Source organism: Perca fluviatilis, chromosome 11 (assembly GCF_010015445.1).
Source record: "Perca fluviatilis chromosome 11, GENO_Pfluv_1.0, whole genome shotgun sequence".
In the NCBI taxonomy this organism is placed as follows: domain Eukaryota; kingdom Metazoa; phylum Chordata; class Actinopteri; order Perciformes; family Percidae; genus Perca; species Perca fluviatilis.
In genome coordinates this window covers 14297562-14317036 of record NC_053122.1, presented here as the reverse complement: position 1 = coordinate 14317036, position 19475 = coordinate 14297562, and the positions used below count along the sequence as shown (strand labels likewise).

Here is a 19475-nt window from a genome sequence, read left to right as displayed (position 1 = left end):
ACATTTACGGGTGGTCACCTCTTCCTTTTTGGATTCTTCCATAACCTGAGGTAAAGAAAGCCCAACACAGGATTTTCTTTCTCAGGAAACTCAAACAAGCTGGTCTCCCCTCTCAGCTGCTGATCAACTTTTATCGTAGCACAATAGAAAGCATCCTCTGTCAGTGTGCCACAGTGTGGTATGCCAGCTGCACAGCAAAAAACAAAAAGGTGAAAACGGCACAGAGGTTTGTAGGAGCAGTGCTCCCGGACCTAGATGCTGTGCTGGCTGCCTACAGAAGAGAGCCAATAGCATCAGCATGGACACAACACACCCAGGTCACTCTGTTTGTCCCATTACCATCTGGAAAAAGATACAGAACCATCAAAACCCAGACTAACAGACAAACAGCTTCTTCCCCAGAGCTGTAGCCTCCACCACCCTCCCTCTCCATGCACAAGCACACAAATACAACCAAGCTGCTAAGAACTAAGGACTACTGTCATGAAAGCACAATATCACTTTAAAGGTCCCATGGCGTGAACATTTTGCTTTATGAGGTTTTTTAACATTAATATGAGTTCCCCCAGCCTGCCTATGGTCCCCCAGTGGCTAGAAATGGTGATAGGTGTAAACCGAGCCCTGGGTATCCTGCTCTGCCTTTGAGAAAATGAAAGCTCAGATGGGCCGATCTGGAATCTTGTCATAATAAGGACCTCATAATAAGGACCCCCCCCTTCTCCTCCTCAATAGCTACAGACACAAAAATGGCACATACTAAGGAAAGCTCATTGTGGGACTGGCTCTAGTGGCTGTAATTCTGCACCATGGCTGAATTTTGGGAAAGAGACTTCAGATACAGTTTTAGGGGACGACTAAGGTCTATATAAAAGCATCCAAAGAGCACCATGTCATGGGACCTTTAACGAAACAAAAACCTACAAAAGAAAAAAAAACTCTGCAAATGCTCATATTAGTATTTTGTGCAGTGCCTTTTTATGTGTCTTTTTATCTTGTTTTTATTATTTATTTACTGCTGCTGCACTGATTGCCACCACCTAAATTTTGTTGTGTTCATAAAATGACAATAAAGTATCTTGAATCTTGAATGTATCATTGCTTGAATATATTCACAGAATAGATTATTCAATATGGTTAATTATTATCAGATATCGCAGATATAAAGTAATGGGTCTAAGAGTCCAATTACCAGGAAAACAGGGTGTGCTCTGTATGCGACTGATTGAGATATTCAACAAGTCATCCATTTATCTGACAGTGTCAACTTTCACTGTCTTTTTATGACAGATATTTTGACTTGGCATAACCTGAAAAGCACAGGTGCAAGTAATAACATGGCTCCTTCCTTTTGTAGTGCAGTATGCCGCGCCAGTGAGCGAGTTCACAATACCAGGGCTCTAATCCTGTAAACCTTTAATGGAAGGCAGCCGGAAAATCTGCCCTCCATTAAGGTGACCGGGGATCTGACAGGCCAGAGTTTCCTGTATCACATATCAGGTCAAGTTGAGGTATGCAAGACACTGTTAGTGGCGTGTCTTATTTAGCAGACCCAGGCTGTGACTCAGGTGGTAGTGCAGTCGTCTACCAATCAGGAGGTCAGTGGTTGCAGGGCAGTCCCTGGTCCTGCAGTTCCATGTCGAAGTGTCCTTGGGCAAGACACCGATCCTGATGCTGTGCCATCCATGTGTGAATGTGTGTGAATGTTTATCTGATGAGCAGGTGTCACTTTGTATGGCGGACTCTGTAATGTATTGTAGTGGGTATACTGTACTATGGGCCTATACTGTATATATGGGCCAGACTGGGCCCTTTTTTTGGGGGAGGAGGCATTTCATAGTGGGGGGTCTGGGTGTCCTCCCCAAGGGAAGTTTTGAGCATCAACAACTTCATTTCCTGCATTCTGACACACTTTTATGCACCGATTTGCGGTGGAAATACCTTCATTTAGCCTATGTGAAGAAGAAAAACACACAGATGACAATTTAAAATATATCAAAATTACAATGCAAATTATGTTGTTATGTGTCATTGGGCATTTTTAAGTGGGTATATGGAAATCCTGGAGCTTAATGGGTGTACTGCTTATACCTACGTATCACGTACTGTAGACTACACCACTGCCTGTATGTAAAAGCGCTTTAAGGAGTCGTTAAGACTAGAAAAGTGCTATATAAATGCAATCCATTTACTACTGCATATTATATTATATTTTGCCATGTCACTCAAACAGCAATTTGGTGCTCTAGTGATGATGTCTTTTATTGTCTTTGTCTGACCTATAACATGCCAACACTTGTTGGAAGTACAGTAGATCCACCCACATGGTAATGGTTATAACAAAAACAGGTTTTATGAACACAGATTAACCATAGAGATACTGTAAATATGGAGGACAAGTCGGTGCAACTAGTAAAACACGACTGACTACGCTAAGGGATTACTAAAGACAAACAGTATGTCCAGTTTTTCCTTTACATTTTGCTAATGTAGCATGACAGTGGAAAATTTTTTTTAAGGTGAATCAAATGACTAGGCCATGGTTAGGCAAAGAGAGGAAGTTATGAGAGTGCAAATGAAGATATGCCAGAGTTTATGGTTTACTGAAGAGAAAACATGTAGCCTGTATATTGAAGAGATTTGTTTTGTGTGATGACAGCATATGTTTAGGCAACAAGTTGATGTGCCACACAAAACCATCAGAATCATCTTCTTCTACCAAGTCTGAGATTATCATATGGTTGCAATCTCCTCAATGACGCTATATGATTTTTAGCAAAATATTTAAGTCTAATACTTCATGTTGTTACGACAGCACCATTTCATCGAGTGGAAATATTCTAGATGTCTTGTGCACCATTTCATACACATTTGCCAAAAATTTATATTTGGTATCTTTGGCAACTTTGGGATCTCCAGAATTTAAAATAAAAGCTTTTTGGGTTTGAACAATGTTTCTCTGAACATGAGTTATGAATGAACCACTGCTTATTTAGAGGATAAAGAATACATTGGTGCTTTATGTGCCATTAAAAATAATAAAGTTGATACATTTGGATAGTCCTTAAGCATGGGTCTTGTGTAATTACCAGTCAAGCTGCAAACCACGCTTTAAAAAAAGAAAGAGTGTAAGATGATCGCTGCATGGCAGCTGCTCACTGTGTAAAACATTACCAAGTATTCGTCACTAGATGTCCTCGTAAAGTCACTGAATATCCTTGACAGAAACAGTTGTGCAGATTAGTTCAGTCCACAGGATGGAAAGTGTGAAAAGGCATTAGGTTATCATGCCTATAGGCCTCCTGCTCTATTTTTGACACCAGGGAATTCATACAGGGAAAATGTTCAACTTCATTTTGTGGATGTGTGCGAGAGAGAATAAGAGTGAGCGTGCTCATTGTGCAGCAGGTTGTTGACTGTCGACTTGGGGTAGATTCTTTCACGGATTGTCTGCAGCACATCTGTCCTGCTCCTCCTCCTCCTCCTCCTCCTCCTCCATCATGCTGAGTCTGATTCAGCACTTCAACACCTACACATAGAACCAAGAATAGACTCAGCCAGGACTCATACTGAGATTGGAGAGAGGAGAAAAACAACTGCTGCCTGAGCCCACCCTGTCCCATCTCATCTTGTCCCATCATCTGCTGGTTGGTTGGCTGCCTATGGATGATATGTCAGAAATTACTGTGAAAGCGTCCTTTTACATATAGGTCCGAGTGGTTTAAAGGCTGATAGGGATCCCTTCTCTCAACACATTGTTATCACTGCCTCACTCTCTTGTTCACGAAGCCTAAAAAACCCAAGTGATCCGACCACAATATGGGTCCCAGGTAGAAGGTGCCTGCTTTTTGTTCCACCTCCAAACACACACACACACACAAAAAAAAAAAAACCAACACACACACACACACATACACACACACACACACATACACACACACACCTGAGGCCAGCTAAAAAAAAAATCTATCACATATGCCCACAATGTATCTATGACATACATGTATGTTTACATACACATACATGTTTTTTTTATGGTGATCACTGTGCCTGCAGCTGAAGCATTGTGGGTCACCTTTATTACAGTGGGTTCCAAAAATGCATGGAATACAATTTTCTGGACTCTATTTTTTTTTTTTACTTCTATTAGCTCTGCTGCCCAGAGCTTCCCCACTCGCTCTAGCTCACTCCAAAGCGTGAGATCACTAGACAACGCACCCCCAACGGCGCGCAGTTCAGTGCGCCCCCCTCATTTCATTGGATTCGGTTTCGGAGAGCGATGACAAACATGTAGTGGAACAACTGACCGTGATCATTTCAAGCAACGCAGCATAGAGGACGTTGTGAGCGTTTACAATGTGTGAATAGCTGTTTTCTGATGGAAGAAACCCGATACATCAATCAACTTTGAAACAGCATGAAGGCATCTGGTTGTCAAGTTCCAGACAGTGAATGCGCACTGGATCCAGATCCAAGGACAGGATGAACTGAGACATTACGCGCAAGAGGTTGCCACGGGCACGCGTTCGCTTTGACCTCTGTGGGAATCATTTCCGAGACAAACAACTTGGTGCGGAGGATGTATCAATGAAGAATGTGACCGCGTCTGACTCTCTCCAGACGGGGTGGATGAAGCCCTCGGCGGTGTCATGCGTCTTGCCCCGCAGCCAAGCGCGCAACCCTTGCGGCTCATAGTCCTGCTCCTCCTCACCGCGGGGGTGATCACATCCCCGGTGCTGTCTACGGGCTGCCCGGACAGGTGTGTGTGTGATGACCAGCTGGTGGTTCAATGCGCTGGGCAGCACCTGACCACCTTCCCGGTCAACTTGCCGCTGGCCACGCGGCAGCTCATCATCTCCAACAACCGCATAGTGGAGCTCCCGCCGCTCGCGCTCAACTACCTCTCCGATCTGGTGTACCTGGACTGCAGCAACAATTCCCTTACGGAGATATCCGAGTCCACGTTTGGGAATCTACGGAAGCTGGCCTACCTGGACCTCTCCTTCAACACCTTGGTCCGGATCGAGGACAGGACGTTCGGCCCCTTGGCGAGCCTGGTGATGCTGAGGATGACGGACAACCCGGGGCTCTCGGAGATTCACCAGGACGCCTTTGCGGAAAACGCGAACCTCCAGGTGCTGGATGTGAGTCGGAACAACCTGACGGTGGTCAACATCACCTCCCTGATCGCGCTGCCCGCCCTGCGCTCGGTGGGGCTCAGCGGGAACCCGTGGAGCTGCGAGTGCGACAACGAGGACCTATGTCTGTGGGTCCACCTGGAGGGCTTCAAGTTCCAAGGTTGTATCAAAATTCTATTTTATAATGTCATACAGTATAACGTGGCAAAACATGACATTTTACTGTTGCTTTTTCCTAAGTGGATAGGCCCCAGAGAGCCAATCATTTGGACTGCTGCTCCAGTTATTATAAAATAGAGCTAATGCCCGTGTAAACTATTGACCTTTTGCTGGTGGCTGCCCTCAGTAATCGGCCTGCATCCCATGAAAAGATAAAAACTTCTTTTATCTAGCATCTTCCATACAAGAAACGCGGCGTTGAATTTTATTGGGAACGTCTTATTATGTAAGAGAAAGCAGATATAGCAGATACAATTGTTACCACTTTCTGATAATGCACCCTTGATAAAGGGTTTATAATTTGTAATTAATGGTTATGTTATTTATCAATGTTAATGGTTGATAAATCATTTACTAATGTTTTAAACCTTCAATTTCAGAATATGAAACAAATATGAGCAAAACCGGAATAATAAAGGTCTTAAAACTAGATTTTGACAAGGCCTTAAAATTACAAAATAAAGCACGACCAACCTTAAAATATCACTTGATATTGTGCTTTAGTGCTCCCACAGTTTCAATTGAATTAGCAGTAAAACACAGGGCAGGCAGTGGTTGGTAGCTACAGCTGTGCTGTTTATCCTCCTCCCGCATGTCATAAAATCATCCAGTGTGATTATTAACAAACAAAAAAAATATGTATTGCTTATTTAAATGTGGTACCAATTAAACATATAAATGAGGAAAAAGGATGAGTTAAAAAAATAACTTGCTGTAAAAAAAAAGAATAGTAAAAGTGATTTTATTACAAAATGGCAGTAAAAGTCTCCATCAGACGCCTTCAAGGAAGTTATGACTTACACGCTAACAATCTTTTCAAGCACACGCAGAGCCCTCACTGCTGGATTTCTCTCACATTACGTTACTTAAATGCACGTCTGCACCTTTTAGCACATGCAACCGATAACACCATGCCATCATCACCCACAATACTATTACACTGTGGCAGATACAAGTGTGTCATACAAAATACGTTGTTGCATATGTACCGTACATACACATATGTAACCACCGTGCAGTTTGGAGAAGTCTGCCATGTTCACCCCTTTCTCAGCTTTCAGTTGGATGAGACACAGGTGACAGCGGTCGAGCGTGACAGCATTCAGACTATCAAATAGCAAAGAGGGTGTAAGAAGATCGGAGGCAGGGAGCCATTAGATTTCTCTTCTGACAACTGTGTTCATTAATTCAGCTGTCTGTTTTTGAGGTTGGGGAGGAAAACAAGAGAATCTTTTATCTTGAAATGACAAATCAATCCCTATTTTATCCAGCCATCCATATTGTGCTGTAGATGTGATTAATGGATCATAGCTGCACCATCAAATATCGATCCCCACCTTTGTTTTATTACTGTCAAGCTGATAGATGTGTCTGATGTTCAACAATCTTTCTTACTTGAGTTATTATGCTAATGCTTTGGTGTGGATGTGTCACTATGCAAAAGGCCAGCTGCTATTTATAATGTGTCTTACTGAGCAAGAAGCCAGTCATAATTCTGACACCATAGCTATAATACATTCGCCACGCTTACTGAAAAGGCATCCCCTGCTTCTCTCTCCCACACACAACACACACACACACACACACATACTATAGTTCACCATGGTCCCTGTGCTGCTTAGGCCGAGTCCAAAACAAGTCCTGCAAGAGCTGTCCTATTTTCCTGCTGCTCATTCCATTTCGTCTTGCTTAATTTGGAGAGGAGCCTCTTCCAGTGACAGCTGCCAGCAAGGGAGAAGGCAAACACATAGATACTCACACATTCTCTCTAGTCTCTGTTATGTATACACACGGTCTGTTCATCTCTTTCAAGCAGACAGCACAGGCAATACCTTATCCTCTCCTAAGCTTAGTCTCCTAAAGCATGTGGAAAGTCATACACACTGATAAACAATTACTGCTTCACGCATATAGACACACAAACACAGCTGAAGCACACTTTTAATGCTTTAGTGGGGAAAGAGAAGGATAACATTTTGGAGACGACCGTGTTTCAGCTGCGAGCTCTGTCTCCGAAGGCCTGTTAAGAGTCTCGTCTGGGTCTCACCTGGTTCATGCAACACTGCTCGCTTGTCTCCTCGGTTTAGGGAAACACATCAATAGCAAGCGAGTGAGCGAGAGAGAAAGCCACAGGAAGGAACCAATAGATTCTCCTCTGTCTCGCCTTCCTGGCTAGATTATCACGCTTTCAGCTGTTATATAAGGAGAGTGTCTAGAAATAGAGCAGCGTGTGGATGGGGGAGGGAGGGAGGGAAAGCCCTCTTCTTTGATGCTAGTCACTTTGGGTGGAAAGTGGGAAAGGGGGGTGAAGCCAGAAGGGGTTCCTTCCTAGCCGACAGCCACACACACACACACACACACACACACACACACACACACACACACACACACACACACACACACACACACACACACACACACACACACACACACACAAGCAGACTCTGCAAGGACAGGGATAGAAGATGGGAAAGTTAAGCCTCGTGGAGGGGGTTGTGCATGTATATATGTTGAGACGGAGTGTGCATGTGTGCATGCATGGTTTGTGTGTTTGTTATAGTCTAACAGCATATTGTGTGAACAGGGCACAGCAGCAGCCTTTGAGAGGATCAGAGTATTCTTTGAATTCTCTGTGGTAGATAGAGCTTAGAGAGGCTGACTGCTTCTTCAGCTTTCAGATCTGTGAGCCACAGAAGAGCTTGTCTGAGGATAAGAATGGAGATTTATGCTTCGAATTAATAAAATATTAGGTGAAAAGTACATTTCTGTCATCCCATGAAGTTAACGTATCAAGTGATTTGATTGAAAGCTACAGCATGAACCCTATGAAATCACACCTCCCACCAGCCTGAGTCACTAAAAACACCTTAACACCACGTGTTGCTACTGAGAGTGCATAAAAACTATTTAGCAAGCTGGCAGAGAATTGGGAAATAGTTATTTGATAGTCAGCTAAAAGAAGATCCACATTTGAAATGATTTGCCAAAAGTAATGTACAAACAGTTTATATAATTATCTATAATGAATGTATAAACAAGTTAAAATAGTTGGTTAAAAGTGTTTGATAAATGGTTTGGTTGACACAGTTATCTAAAAGTAATAGATAGGCCTAAACAGTTAAAATGATTAGCTAAGACAGGATAAACAGGTGAAACAGGATAAACAGTTAGCTTAAAGTGATAGGTAACAAGTGCCACTTCGTGGTTGTCGTAGGAATGCAAACTTGACCAAACCTAAACATTGACAATTCAGTTGTATGAAAAAACTGAATTGACTTAACATCCACATTGAACTAAGATTGAAATGGGCACATTTGGAACATGACAGGAAGTCATTGGAGGGCTTCTTGAGTTCATCATCGAAAGTTTGGGAGCCCCGATCTAAAGGATGAGAATATGTGTGCCTCTGCAGTCATTGTATGAAACAAAAAATCTGTGAAACATAATATAATTCTATACCAAATAACATCAGACTCTCAGAAGGTAAGAAAAACAACAACACCATTTCTATATCACCATTACAATAATAATGAATTATTTGTGTATGGTTTTAAAATAATTATACAGTTATTCCATCATGGTTCACCTTTTCCAAAAATATCTTGCAGTGTGCAGAGAGTCAAAGCAGATATTACAAATGTTCCTGTAGGCTATTCATTAGGTCTACATTTGTGCGCACAAACCACATTTATTTCATAGACAAAATATGCCACCAAAATAAGGATGCATATGTCAGTACTGTTAGTGAAGAAATAGGGTAACAGAAAACTGTTCCCTATGCAGAAACTTCCAAGTCTTTTGATCTCTCCCAGTGGGACTTCCCCTTGCACAAAAGCTTTGAAAAACAGAAGCCAATTAGAAACAGTGGTCGTATGGAGATGTTGTGTTGTGTTTCTGCTCACGGTAATAAAAGACTTAGCCAAGCTTCAGGATTATTTTCAGAAAAAAAGTCCTCTCAGCTGCTGCACAGCAACATCCATCATGTGGCGTATTTGACTGATGGGCTTTTGTAAAATTGTATTCATCTACTCTAGTTTTCTGAATGAGAAGGAACTCTTTTTTTTCTATATAAGGATTTGTGGATTTCAGCTAGGTCTTAGTCCTAGTCATACCCGGTGCCTGATGATGGGAAACCTTATCTAATCCTGTGGGGGAGAAAGGAGTTTGAATAATTCATCCATGATTTTTTTTTTTCATTCGATGCTGCACCAACTCAAGACTCTAGTAAACGTGAAGCTGCTAAACCCTTGTAGTTTTCTGATAAAGAAGGCGACGTTGTTATGCTAGTGCGGCTGTGTGTGCCAGATAATTTCATGGGCATCTTCAGCTCAGTTTGCTGCCATTTACAAATGTTAATGCCAAACCATATAACGCAATATATGAATTATTTAACAGGCTGCTCTGTTAAATACCATATGTGAATTTTCATTGCTAAGTCATTGCATTTTGTTATGGCTCAAACATCAAAGGATCCTTTAAATGATGATAAAGATTTGTGATAATTATATTTCAAAGCTGTCTATATGTATGCTGTATGCAAGTAAAGTTACTTGATCAGCAGTTAAACAAACTTTAAAGCTACATTGTGTAAGAATTTCTCCCATCTAGCAGTGAAATTGTATATGACAACCAACTAAATATTACTTTTATAGCCCCTCATATTCCGAGCGCATTTTAACTCCTATGGTGGCCGGATTATTCCAAGAAGTACGACTTCGTCCGTGAGTGTTCCTTCCAGTGTAATAATAGTTTTACGTTATTTTGGTACCATTTCATTGCTAACATCAGCTATCAAGTTCCCACACATATGCAAGCTAATGTTAGTAAAGTATCAGTGTACGAGATTAATAGTGTAAGGCAATGTTTACAGCGTAGGAGAGAAGCAACGGAGGTTTGTGTTTTTAATATATTTCTCTGAGCAGTATGAACAATCATGCCAATGAAACCGAAATTAGCGCTTAGTATATCGTTTACACGCAGCTGTTCTAGTTGTAGCTAGTCTGTGTTACAACTCCATTACGTGAGTTGTCTGCCAGGGAAATCAGAACACATATGATTACGTTTATGGTACAAGGTAGACAATCCTTTTTCATCACTGACGCGAGGAAAAGTATCCTAGACGTCGTTCTAGCATTACGCACAACCATGCTATAGTTAGCCAAGCAACTATAAAACTTTGAATTTACACAAATAGGCAAAATTAGCTTATGAGAAGAAAGCAGGCAACTTCGGTGTCCCTTTTAAAATCCTTGCTCCTTATGAGCTCTTTCCATCTTGGAAAAGCCTCTTCAATATTAACTTTGGTCTTCTTGCTTTGCCTGTCGGTTGTCATTTTAATTCTCTTTTTAACTTCCTTGGCGACTCCGTTACATGTACTACCGCTCCCTGGCCTTCATCACGCTGCCACTGAGTGTAAAAGCGCGAAAGGCAGAGAGAGGTATGTCCCTCTTTGGCTAATGTATTTTAAAAATGGAGGCGCAACGTGGCTGCTATCCTTCGAGCGACTCACTCGTATGTATTCTGAATGATTATGAATGGCAGATTCTACACATACGAGAATATTTTGATTAGTTGGTAGAAGTAATTACACCTGAATGTGCACATATTTGTGAAACAACAAAGTTTTTTTTGCTAAGAATCCACTCAAAAAAGTACACAATGGAGCTTTAAAGGCACTGAAAATATATTTTCTCAATCAGCTTTTTACCCTGAGTGATGGGGTCCTACATAAAGTTTTGTCCTATATTATAGTTTTAGTTATTTCACATGAAAGATTTCTGTGTTTGTGTTTTTGTTCTTGGTTTTCTCACTGGTTTGAGGGGGGCGGGGCTCTGTTGGAAAAAGGTGATGTCAGCACCAATCAGGTTATTTTACCATCAGTCAAAGACCTGATGAAGCAGATTAGCTTTTGAGTATTAACTTAATAAATAATAACAATTAAGGGTGTTTTTTTTCTTCTACTTTAATTTTGATTGTTGCTTATTTAGTAATGAAAAAAATACGATTTTAAACTAACTTTCCAGGGGCTTTACAGTTGATTCTGTATGCATGTGGTTATCCTGTACTAAACAATAGCAATTATTTATAGACAAAGATTTTCTTGGATAATTATGTGTATTAAGAGCCTGAAAATGCTAACTCTGCTTATGCAGTCCAGGAAAAGCTGACTGAATATTCTGAATGATGTTGAGTGGCATTGTTTGTTATAACACCACCAGCCTGGATTTTTTATGTAAAGAAAGAGAAAAAATTCTTTGCCTCCAGTGCACTTCAGTGTAACAATTTTTACATTATATTTCCAAACCAAACACGTTGATGTAATCATTTGAGCTATGACTAATCCTGAATCATTCCTTCCTGACGTGTGTCTGTGTGACAGATGAGGGTCAGACGGTGTGTGGCTCACCTGCTGACATGCAGGGCCGTCGTCTGGGAGAGGTGGGTATCCAGCTACGGACGTTATGTCACCAGACTCTGGGCTCCTGGGACTACCTTTTCTTTGTCGTCATCGGCTTTGTCATCTTTGCTGCTGGCACCGTGTCGGCCTGGCTGATGGGCGTCATTATGGTGCTCTATGAGCGTTACATCAAGAAGAAAGATGAACAGCTCGATGCAGACGACGAGGAAGAATCCAGTGAGACAGGTCGTACCTCGCGGGCAAGGAGTGACCATGGCAACGGGAATTTGAAAACGTCACACACTGTTTAAAATACTGTTTAATCCCACTCTGCCCATCACGGATTCCCACAGTGCCTCCTGTCAACTTCCAGGACTGCCTGTGAAGTCTAATTACACTCCAGTCAAACTGAGTCTGTTTAACAGGCCTAGCTCTGAAAGAGAAAAGAGAGGATTCAACACAGATGCACAATGTCACTCTTCTCATTTGTAGTGGGCTTTCAGGTGATGTTACACACACTCTTGCTGCCATTGTGGAGGTCCCCAGCCCTTGGGTATTACTCACCATGTATGCAAATGTATGACTGTGCTATATGGTTTATTGATTTGTATTATTTGATTAAGATGAGGTCATGCGGGATGACAAAGGAGCCTAAATCAGCCAAGCTGGTTATCTTGGAAGCAGCTAGCTGGTCTGACCGTAACAGATTGTTTTACCTGATTATCAGCTCATTTTGGCTTGTGTACTAGTATCAATGGTCACATTTACCAACTTCAAAAATAGTTTTACAGTTTGGGAACTGTGATTATTCACTGTTAAAAAAAAAAATTTTTTTTTAAATTTTTAATAATAAAATGGACAAAATAGGAATATTAAAAGGACAGACTGTTTTGGCTCTGTTTCACAAAAAGTTAATTAACATGTTATATTTTGTTTGTTTCCTAGGCCAGGAGCCCCGACTTACGGAAGTCACCTGGCAACTGCTCCCAGCCAAGAAATAGTCAGGCACATAACCCCCCATAAAACAGTGAATTATCATTTTTGCACTTCAGTGTATGTATGTATTAAACAAACACAATATGTTTATTAGTGAGCTTCAGAGGTGCTGGTAGGCACATTTTGTTACCTTTGGACAGTGCTAGGCTAGCTGTTACACCCTGTTTCCAGTCTTTGTGCTAAGCTAAGCTAACTGTTCGCAGGCTGTAGGTTCATATTTAAATGACAGATATGAAAGTGGTATCTATTTTCTCATCTAATATTTTGCAAGACAGCGAATAAGAGTATTTCCCAACATGTCCAACTACTCTTTTAACACCATTTGGGTCCAGCTATGACCAACAAAGGAGCAGAAATACTCATCAAAACCCAGCTCAGAACATCATAATTTGGGCTATTGAGAAACATGCATGTCATATTATACAATCAGTTTGTACATATAATGTTACAAATTGGATAGATACATCTGCTTCTAAATAATATGACCGCCTATTTCTAGACCCTACTTGAATAGCTTTGGTAGCACAAAAAAAAAATACCAGTGGACCTCCATAATGGTAACAAGCATAGCAGGAGAATTGTGACTCAGCTTCACAGCCTCTACATGGAATTTAAAGTGGTGTGGTCATTCTACTCACAGTTATGAAAGGAGAGGATGAAATGCATTTACTCAATGCATTTATGTCAGCATAGATGAATAAATGTGTGCACACGCATGTACACACTAGTGTGTACCATGTAGCTGCACATTTGATTGAGCTTTTGCAGATGTGGACTCCGATTCTCCATTGGGCATGTCTGTGCTGCGTTCCGGTTTTCTTCCGTCCTCCGCCATGCCCCATACTCATAGACTGTTAATATGATCATTCTTTTTTTCAGTCTATGGCCATACCACACCAGGAGGGTCTCAGAAGTGGAGCATTTGCTGCCCGACTCGCAGATTTTATTGTCTCTACAAGTATTTTACAGAACAGTTTATTAAGCTAGTATCTACGCAGCGCAGACGCGCCTGGTGGAAAATAGGGGTGAGGGTTTCCGTCTTTGCTCCAGTGGAGTGTGGTTTTGTACTGATAGTTCTCATCTATAAGCCCAGAAACAATCTGCAGTCCAGGCATTTTTGTTGAAGATCTGTTAGTGAAGTTGAGTGCCAGCATGTGCCAACTGCTGAGCTCTGTTTGGCAGTGGGCCCTGCTGGATGGCAAGTAAACAGGAGAATGTGATAACTGATTTCTACTTCATCCTCTCTTTGTTGGGTAACTAGTTTGAGTGCAGTGTCCTATATGTGTCTGCATGCACTGTTGATGCACCAAAAAGCCTTATGAGGTGTGTACAAGCTAATTCAATTAATTAAAGAAGGACACAGGATTTAAATACAGAAGATCCCAAGTGTAATCATTTAAGACTCATTCTAAAAAGAAAAAAAGAAACACGCTCCTAATTTTTTTCTTACACTTTTTATTTACACTTTCATTGAGTGAAATTACAAGGACTTTACTCCAAACCTGGTGTTTAAAAAATGTACAGTTTTAGAGCAATAAGACAGCTAATGCTGTCAGTAAAAACTGGGACCAGAATCATTTAAGCCCACAGTGCTAAATACAGTACCAACACCTGGTTTGTTTGAGGTTTTGCCTCCAGTTTGCAATGTCCCAGATCACAAATTTAGCCCAGAATGACTGCTTATCATGTGGCTGTACCACTTCATTTCCCCTGACATTGACTGTTATGAACATAAGGAGCAGGAAGTAAAACCTGTTGGACTAGGGGAAACCAATAGCTGCTCCATTGTGCTGTCCTCTGTGTGTGTGTGTGTGTGTGTGTGTGTGTGTGTGTGTGTGTGTGTGTGTGTGTGTGTGTGTGTGTGTGTGTGTGTGTGTGTGCACTGTATTTGTACAATCAGTTGTGTCTCTGAATTGTTATTATCTTTGATTTAGGAACAAAATTGAACTTTTGGGGGATCTGAGAGGGAGGGCTTCCTCTTGGACCAGCTGTTTCCCCCCTCATTTTATGTTGTGCAGATTTTACTTTATACAAGTTTTTAATATGAAAGTGTTATTAATATTGATATCTTGCAGCTGTGCCAGCAACGTAAAATAAACCTTTTATCGCAAAAGGCATTTTGATGTCACAGTGAGAAAAGCACAGGTGTAGCCAATAAAATGAATGATGTCTGAATTCCATTTACCGGTTATAATTTCTGGGTCTAGCTATTTGGCGTGCTGGCTCAATATATTACCAAATTTAATGGAGCCATAGCTAATATTATTAACATCTGTGCTTTTTCTACAATGACAAGTCAAAATGTCTTTGTTAAAAACACCTATTATTTTGGCATTATGCGTCTTTAACTTATGATAAAATAAGATAAGATAAGATATGCCTTTATTGTCTCCTTTAGGAAAACTTTGTCTTGGGCAGTCGAGAGAACAAAAATGGCAACACATCGCACGTAAACACACAATCAATAAAATAAAAATGTGGTGAAGATAGAGCGGTTCAACTGCACTCTGACTCCACACAATCTGTTGTCTTTCTGTAATGATCTGCAATACCACTGAGAAACCTTTCTTCACACATTTACTGGCGTGTGCATATTGTTGAGATTTGTCCAACTTAAGAACTAACAGCAGTATAATAACAGTATACTACACAGTTTTAACATGCTGGTTATGGATGGTTGTGTCCGTGTCGAATGCAAAGTTATTATCTGCTTTGACCATTTTAGACCCATTTTCAAACCATTCGTCTTATTGTATGAAAAGCAAAGATGTATAATGTAAATGATGGCTGCATTCCATTTAGGTGCTCAACTTTCAGGGCCCTGGTCTCATGCATCATTAAAGGTATTACACCTGTGCTGTCCCTGCAATGAAGGGTCAAACGTTTTGTTTGTAAGGTTTTTCCTGTTGCAGTTGGTGAAAATGTGGGGTATTTTTTCTTTTACACCACTGATATAAGACAGTCAGGAATGAATCGTGTGTGTATGTCTGCGTGTTTGCTTGCCCTCCCTCATCATATAAGGGAGGGATCTTGACTCATGGCAGTATACATAACTATGCATGTACCAACCTAAACATTTACTGGCATGGCATACGTAACTGGATGCCAAAAGTGTCAATCCAAGATAGTAATCCATGTACTGTACTGTACCTGTAAGTTGCCTACTTAAGCAGTATGATGAGATGCTGAATATTTGGTTCCTGGCTGCTCTCATGGCTTTGGGTGTAATATTTGCATGGGTTCCTTCAGTATATACAAAATGCATTGCATGTGTATTGACGTCTGTGTAGTAAACTCTTATCTATATCTACATGCAATACATGCAAATATGGGTTAGTTTCAACTGTGAGGGTGTATTACATTCTGCTCAGCACGCTGATTAGGCCATGTGATGCCAGAGGCGAGGGCGAGGGTGGGGCCTGGAAATAGGATAGCTGGTTGCCCTGATACATGTCAGCACAGTGAGACAGATGGAATGACAAGTACCAAACATGTACATACTGTAGTTGCTGTTCTTGTGTAACACCTGGCTCTGAAAACTCTCATTATTGACAGTTTTGGCTCCATATGGGCATTTGGAGGTACTGTAAAGCAGCTGAATATGCTGAGTTTCAATAATATAATGTACTAAACGGATGACCTGAATGTCAGTATTTTACACCTCCACACTGCAAACCCAGACCATATTTAGGCACATGTATGCATGTGCTCAGACAGACGGAGACAAAAGCATCAGTTCTGCCTCCATAATCGACTCCAACACAAATCACCTCTGAGTACAATGTACTGTGTAAAAGCTTCGAAAGAGTGCTCTGCTCTCACCAACGGTACATTACTGACACCAACCAGAACAGCACCTTCCCAGATCATCAAAACTACAAAATCTAAAACTTCAAAAATCTCTTTGTTTTGGGAAATACGCTTGTTGGCTTTCTTGCTCTCAGACTAGGATGAGAGGCCACTTGACCACTTTCATGTCTGTATACTGAAGCTACAGCCAGTAACCTGTTAGCTTAGCTTAGCTTAGCTTGAAGCCTGGAAGCAAGATGAAAAAACTAACAGTTGACCAACTGCAATTCTTTTGCATATAAAAAAAACATTGCATTGTTGGATTGTAAGCCCAAACTAGTGTACATGCTTGTTCTATTGTTTTTGCATTATCATGAAGCCACAGCCAACAGCTGATTAGCTTAGCTTAGCATAAAGACTGGAAACAGGGGGAAACAACTAGCTCTACCCAGAGGTAAAAAAACAACAACCAACCAAGCTCACTATTTAACACGTTGTTATCTTGTTTGTTTAATCCATTCAAAAATAAGTGTAAAAATTACAATTTGAGTGTCTGAATTCTGAATGTATAATTTATGCAAAAATGGAGTCATGGCATGTAGTAGGCACTAGTTTGTGCTAAGAATCCCACAATGCAAAGAATTACAGGTGGGCGACTGTTAGCTGTTTCTTCCTGCTTCCGTCCTTATGCTAAGCTAAACTAAGCTAACAGGCTACTGGCTGTAGTGTCAGCGTTCAGACATATAAAGGAGTAACAATCTTCTCATCATCTAACTCTTGGCACGAAAGAAAATAAGCGTATTTCCCAAAATATTAAGCTATTGCTTTAAGATTACATACAGTGGCACTAATGGGTATATTGTTGTGCTTGAGAACTGTTTGTATGCCATCATTCACCAGCCAGTCTGAGGTAGTGGTCGGGATGTGCTTCAAGACAGAAATGCACTCTGGTTATGGTCACATCAATAGCACAGCTGTGACGGCGAGCCAGTTCAGTGAATAGACAAGGAAATCCACCACGCTATTAGATGCAAAAGCTCCTGCAGACGTGTTTCCTGCCTGTGGTTGTGGTTGTTTGCACCATTGTGCGCATCTACTGAGCTGAAGGTAAAGCGGCCACTGTTTAAACATTGCAGATGGGAGATGTGACATAACGTAAGAGTGGCTCTAACTGACCATAATAGCCCTCTGACACATCTACTTACAAACACGCTCACTCACACAAAAACATGCTCGCTCACAAACAAACACGCTCACTCACACACAAACACACACAAAGTAGGAAGAAAATCACAGATCAGTGGTATTACTTACACCAAAGTTAGAAATGTGGGATGTATTTCCAGAGACTGGTGCTTGGAAAATGGGTGCGTGTGTGTTTCAGTTATTTCAAGAAAATGTCATCATTAATCACTGCCACATATGGATGACAGCCAAATTACTGTCAGCCAAATCCAACCTCCCATACTGCTGTGCGGAGCTGGAACTGCTGCAACTTATATTAAGTTAAATATATTTCCTATGCTTACGATTGTAAACATACAGTGTATAATGAGTGTTCCTGCTTTGTACTTTCTTTTGTTTTAATTATTTGAACCTTCACATTTTGACCCCACTAAAGCGCAGAAAGAGGGACAGGAATAAGCAAAATGCCCTGTTTTCATTACAGGCCAAGAGTGACTTTTCCAGAGTTTTGTCCAGTTTCATTTCCATCACTTTCTCCATCATTATCACATCAGAAATTATTTGTCAGCTGGATTTATTTCAAATGATTATGTTCGATCCTATGTTACATCTGTATTTTTTTTCTGTAGGACTTGATATTGACAAGCTCTGCTTAGCCCTCCTCTGTGAAAGTGGCTATTGATTGATGGTGAACAGTAAGCCCCTGCCTTCACTTGGCAGAGAGAAGGATGGTCCTACTGCTGTTACATATCTGCACACAGGCTCAAGGGCCTGCCAACTCTGTATCCTTCCCCAGCAATAAAAGGTCATTGGAGAGGAGAGGGTGTGTCCTTTTGTGCATCACAGTTCTGCCTGGAGAAGTGTTTTTTTGTTGTTCCTTTGTCTTGTTGTTCAACCTCTCGTCCTGCTTTTTGAATGTCCTTATCCCTTCTTTTGCTCTCTGGGTATTTAGAGGGTTAGCGGGTGTCTAATAAGCATCCAAGTTTCAGTATGGCTGCCTTATTGTCTACACTGGGGCCTTTTTAGCTCACAGACATAGCTGCACAAATACCCTGCAAACTCTGCCCCACACGTGCATTGGCACATGCACACATTCACAGCTGGAGATGTGTTGCATTGTACATTAGTGTATTCTGGGTGCCCAGACTGGTCCACGATTAAGTTAATCCATTAGAGCTGGCTGCAAAAGTGAGATAACGAGATGCTTACTCACGCTAAGCTCCAACTCAAATGCAGCACAATGATATTTCAAACTGAGACAGGGAATCTGCAAATTGGTCTCTGGTATTTTTGCACATAGTCTCGTGGAGCATGTAAGGGTCTTGAATTTCCTTTGACGCACTCTTTTGTTACTTTTATCTCCAGCACGTCTCTCTTTATCCCTCCCAGGCTTTATTTCTCTCTAGAGATATTTTTGGCCATAAATCCTATTTTGGCACCTGTCAATTTACCTATAGCCAGTGCAGATCCTTCTGTTCTTTTAATGGAATAGTTTGAAATTATTTTATTTGCTTTCTTGCCTAGAGTTAGATAAGGAGATTGATACAACTCTCATGTCTGTATGGTAAATATGCTACGGCCAGCAGATTAGCTTCTAGCAGGGGTCTCTTAAAGTTTTTTAGGCCAAGGACCCCTTAGCTGAAAGAAAGACGGAGCAGGGACCCCCTACTACTATTGTTTAAAATTGAGTTGCATATGAAACTGGGCCTACAATAATGTCTAGGGTGGCCTAAAGCCTTTACACATAGCTTTTT

At 41.2% G+C, this 19475-nt stretch overlaps 1 protein-coding gene across 1 annotated transcript; it reads left to right on the top strand.

Annotated features, from left to right (window-relative positions):
- Positions 1 to 4226: 4226 nt before the first annotated feature.
- LOC120568246 (leucine-rich repeat-containing protein 52-like) lies at positions 4227 to 12559 on the top strand. The gene is made up of 2 exons (XM_039815630.1): positions 4227 to 5295; positions 11734 to 12559. The coding sequence occupies exons 1-2, from the start codon at positions 4647 to 4649 to the stop codon at positions 12060 to 12062; spliced, it is 978 nt and encodes a 325-aa protein (XP_039671564.1). The 5' UTR covers positions 4227 to 4646; the 3' UTR covers positions 12063 to 12559.
- The last annotated feature ends 6916 nt before the right edge of the window (positions 12560 to 19475 follow it).

Bases quoted from the DNA above. Each gene is read 5' to 3' on its own strand.
- LOC120568246 (XM_039815630.1), top strand. From the start codon at position 4,647: ATGCGTCTTGCCCCGCAGCCAAGCGCGCAACCCTTGCGGCTCATAGTC. The intron at 5,296-11,733 runs GTTGTATCAAAA...TCTGTGTGACAG, and splicing joins GGAGGGCTTCAAGTTCCAAG to ATGAGGGTCAGACGGTGTGT.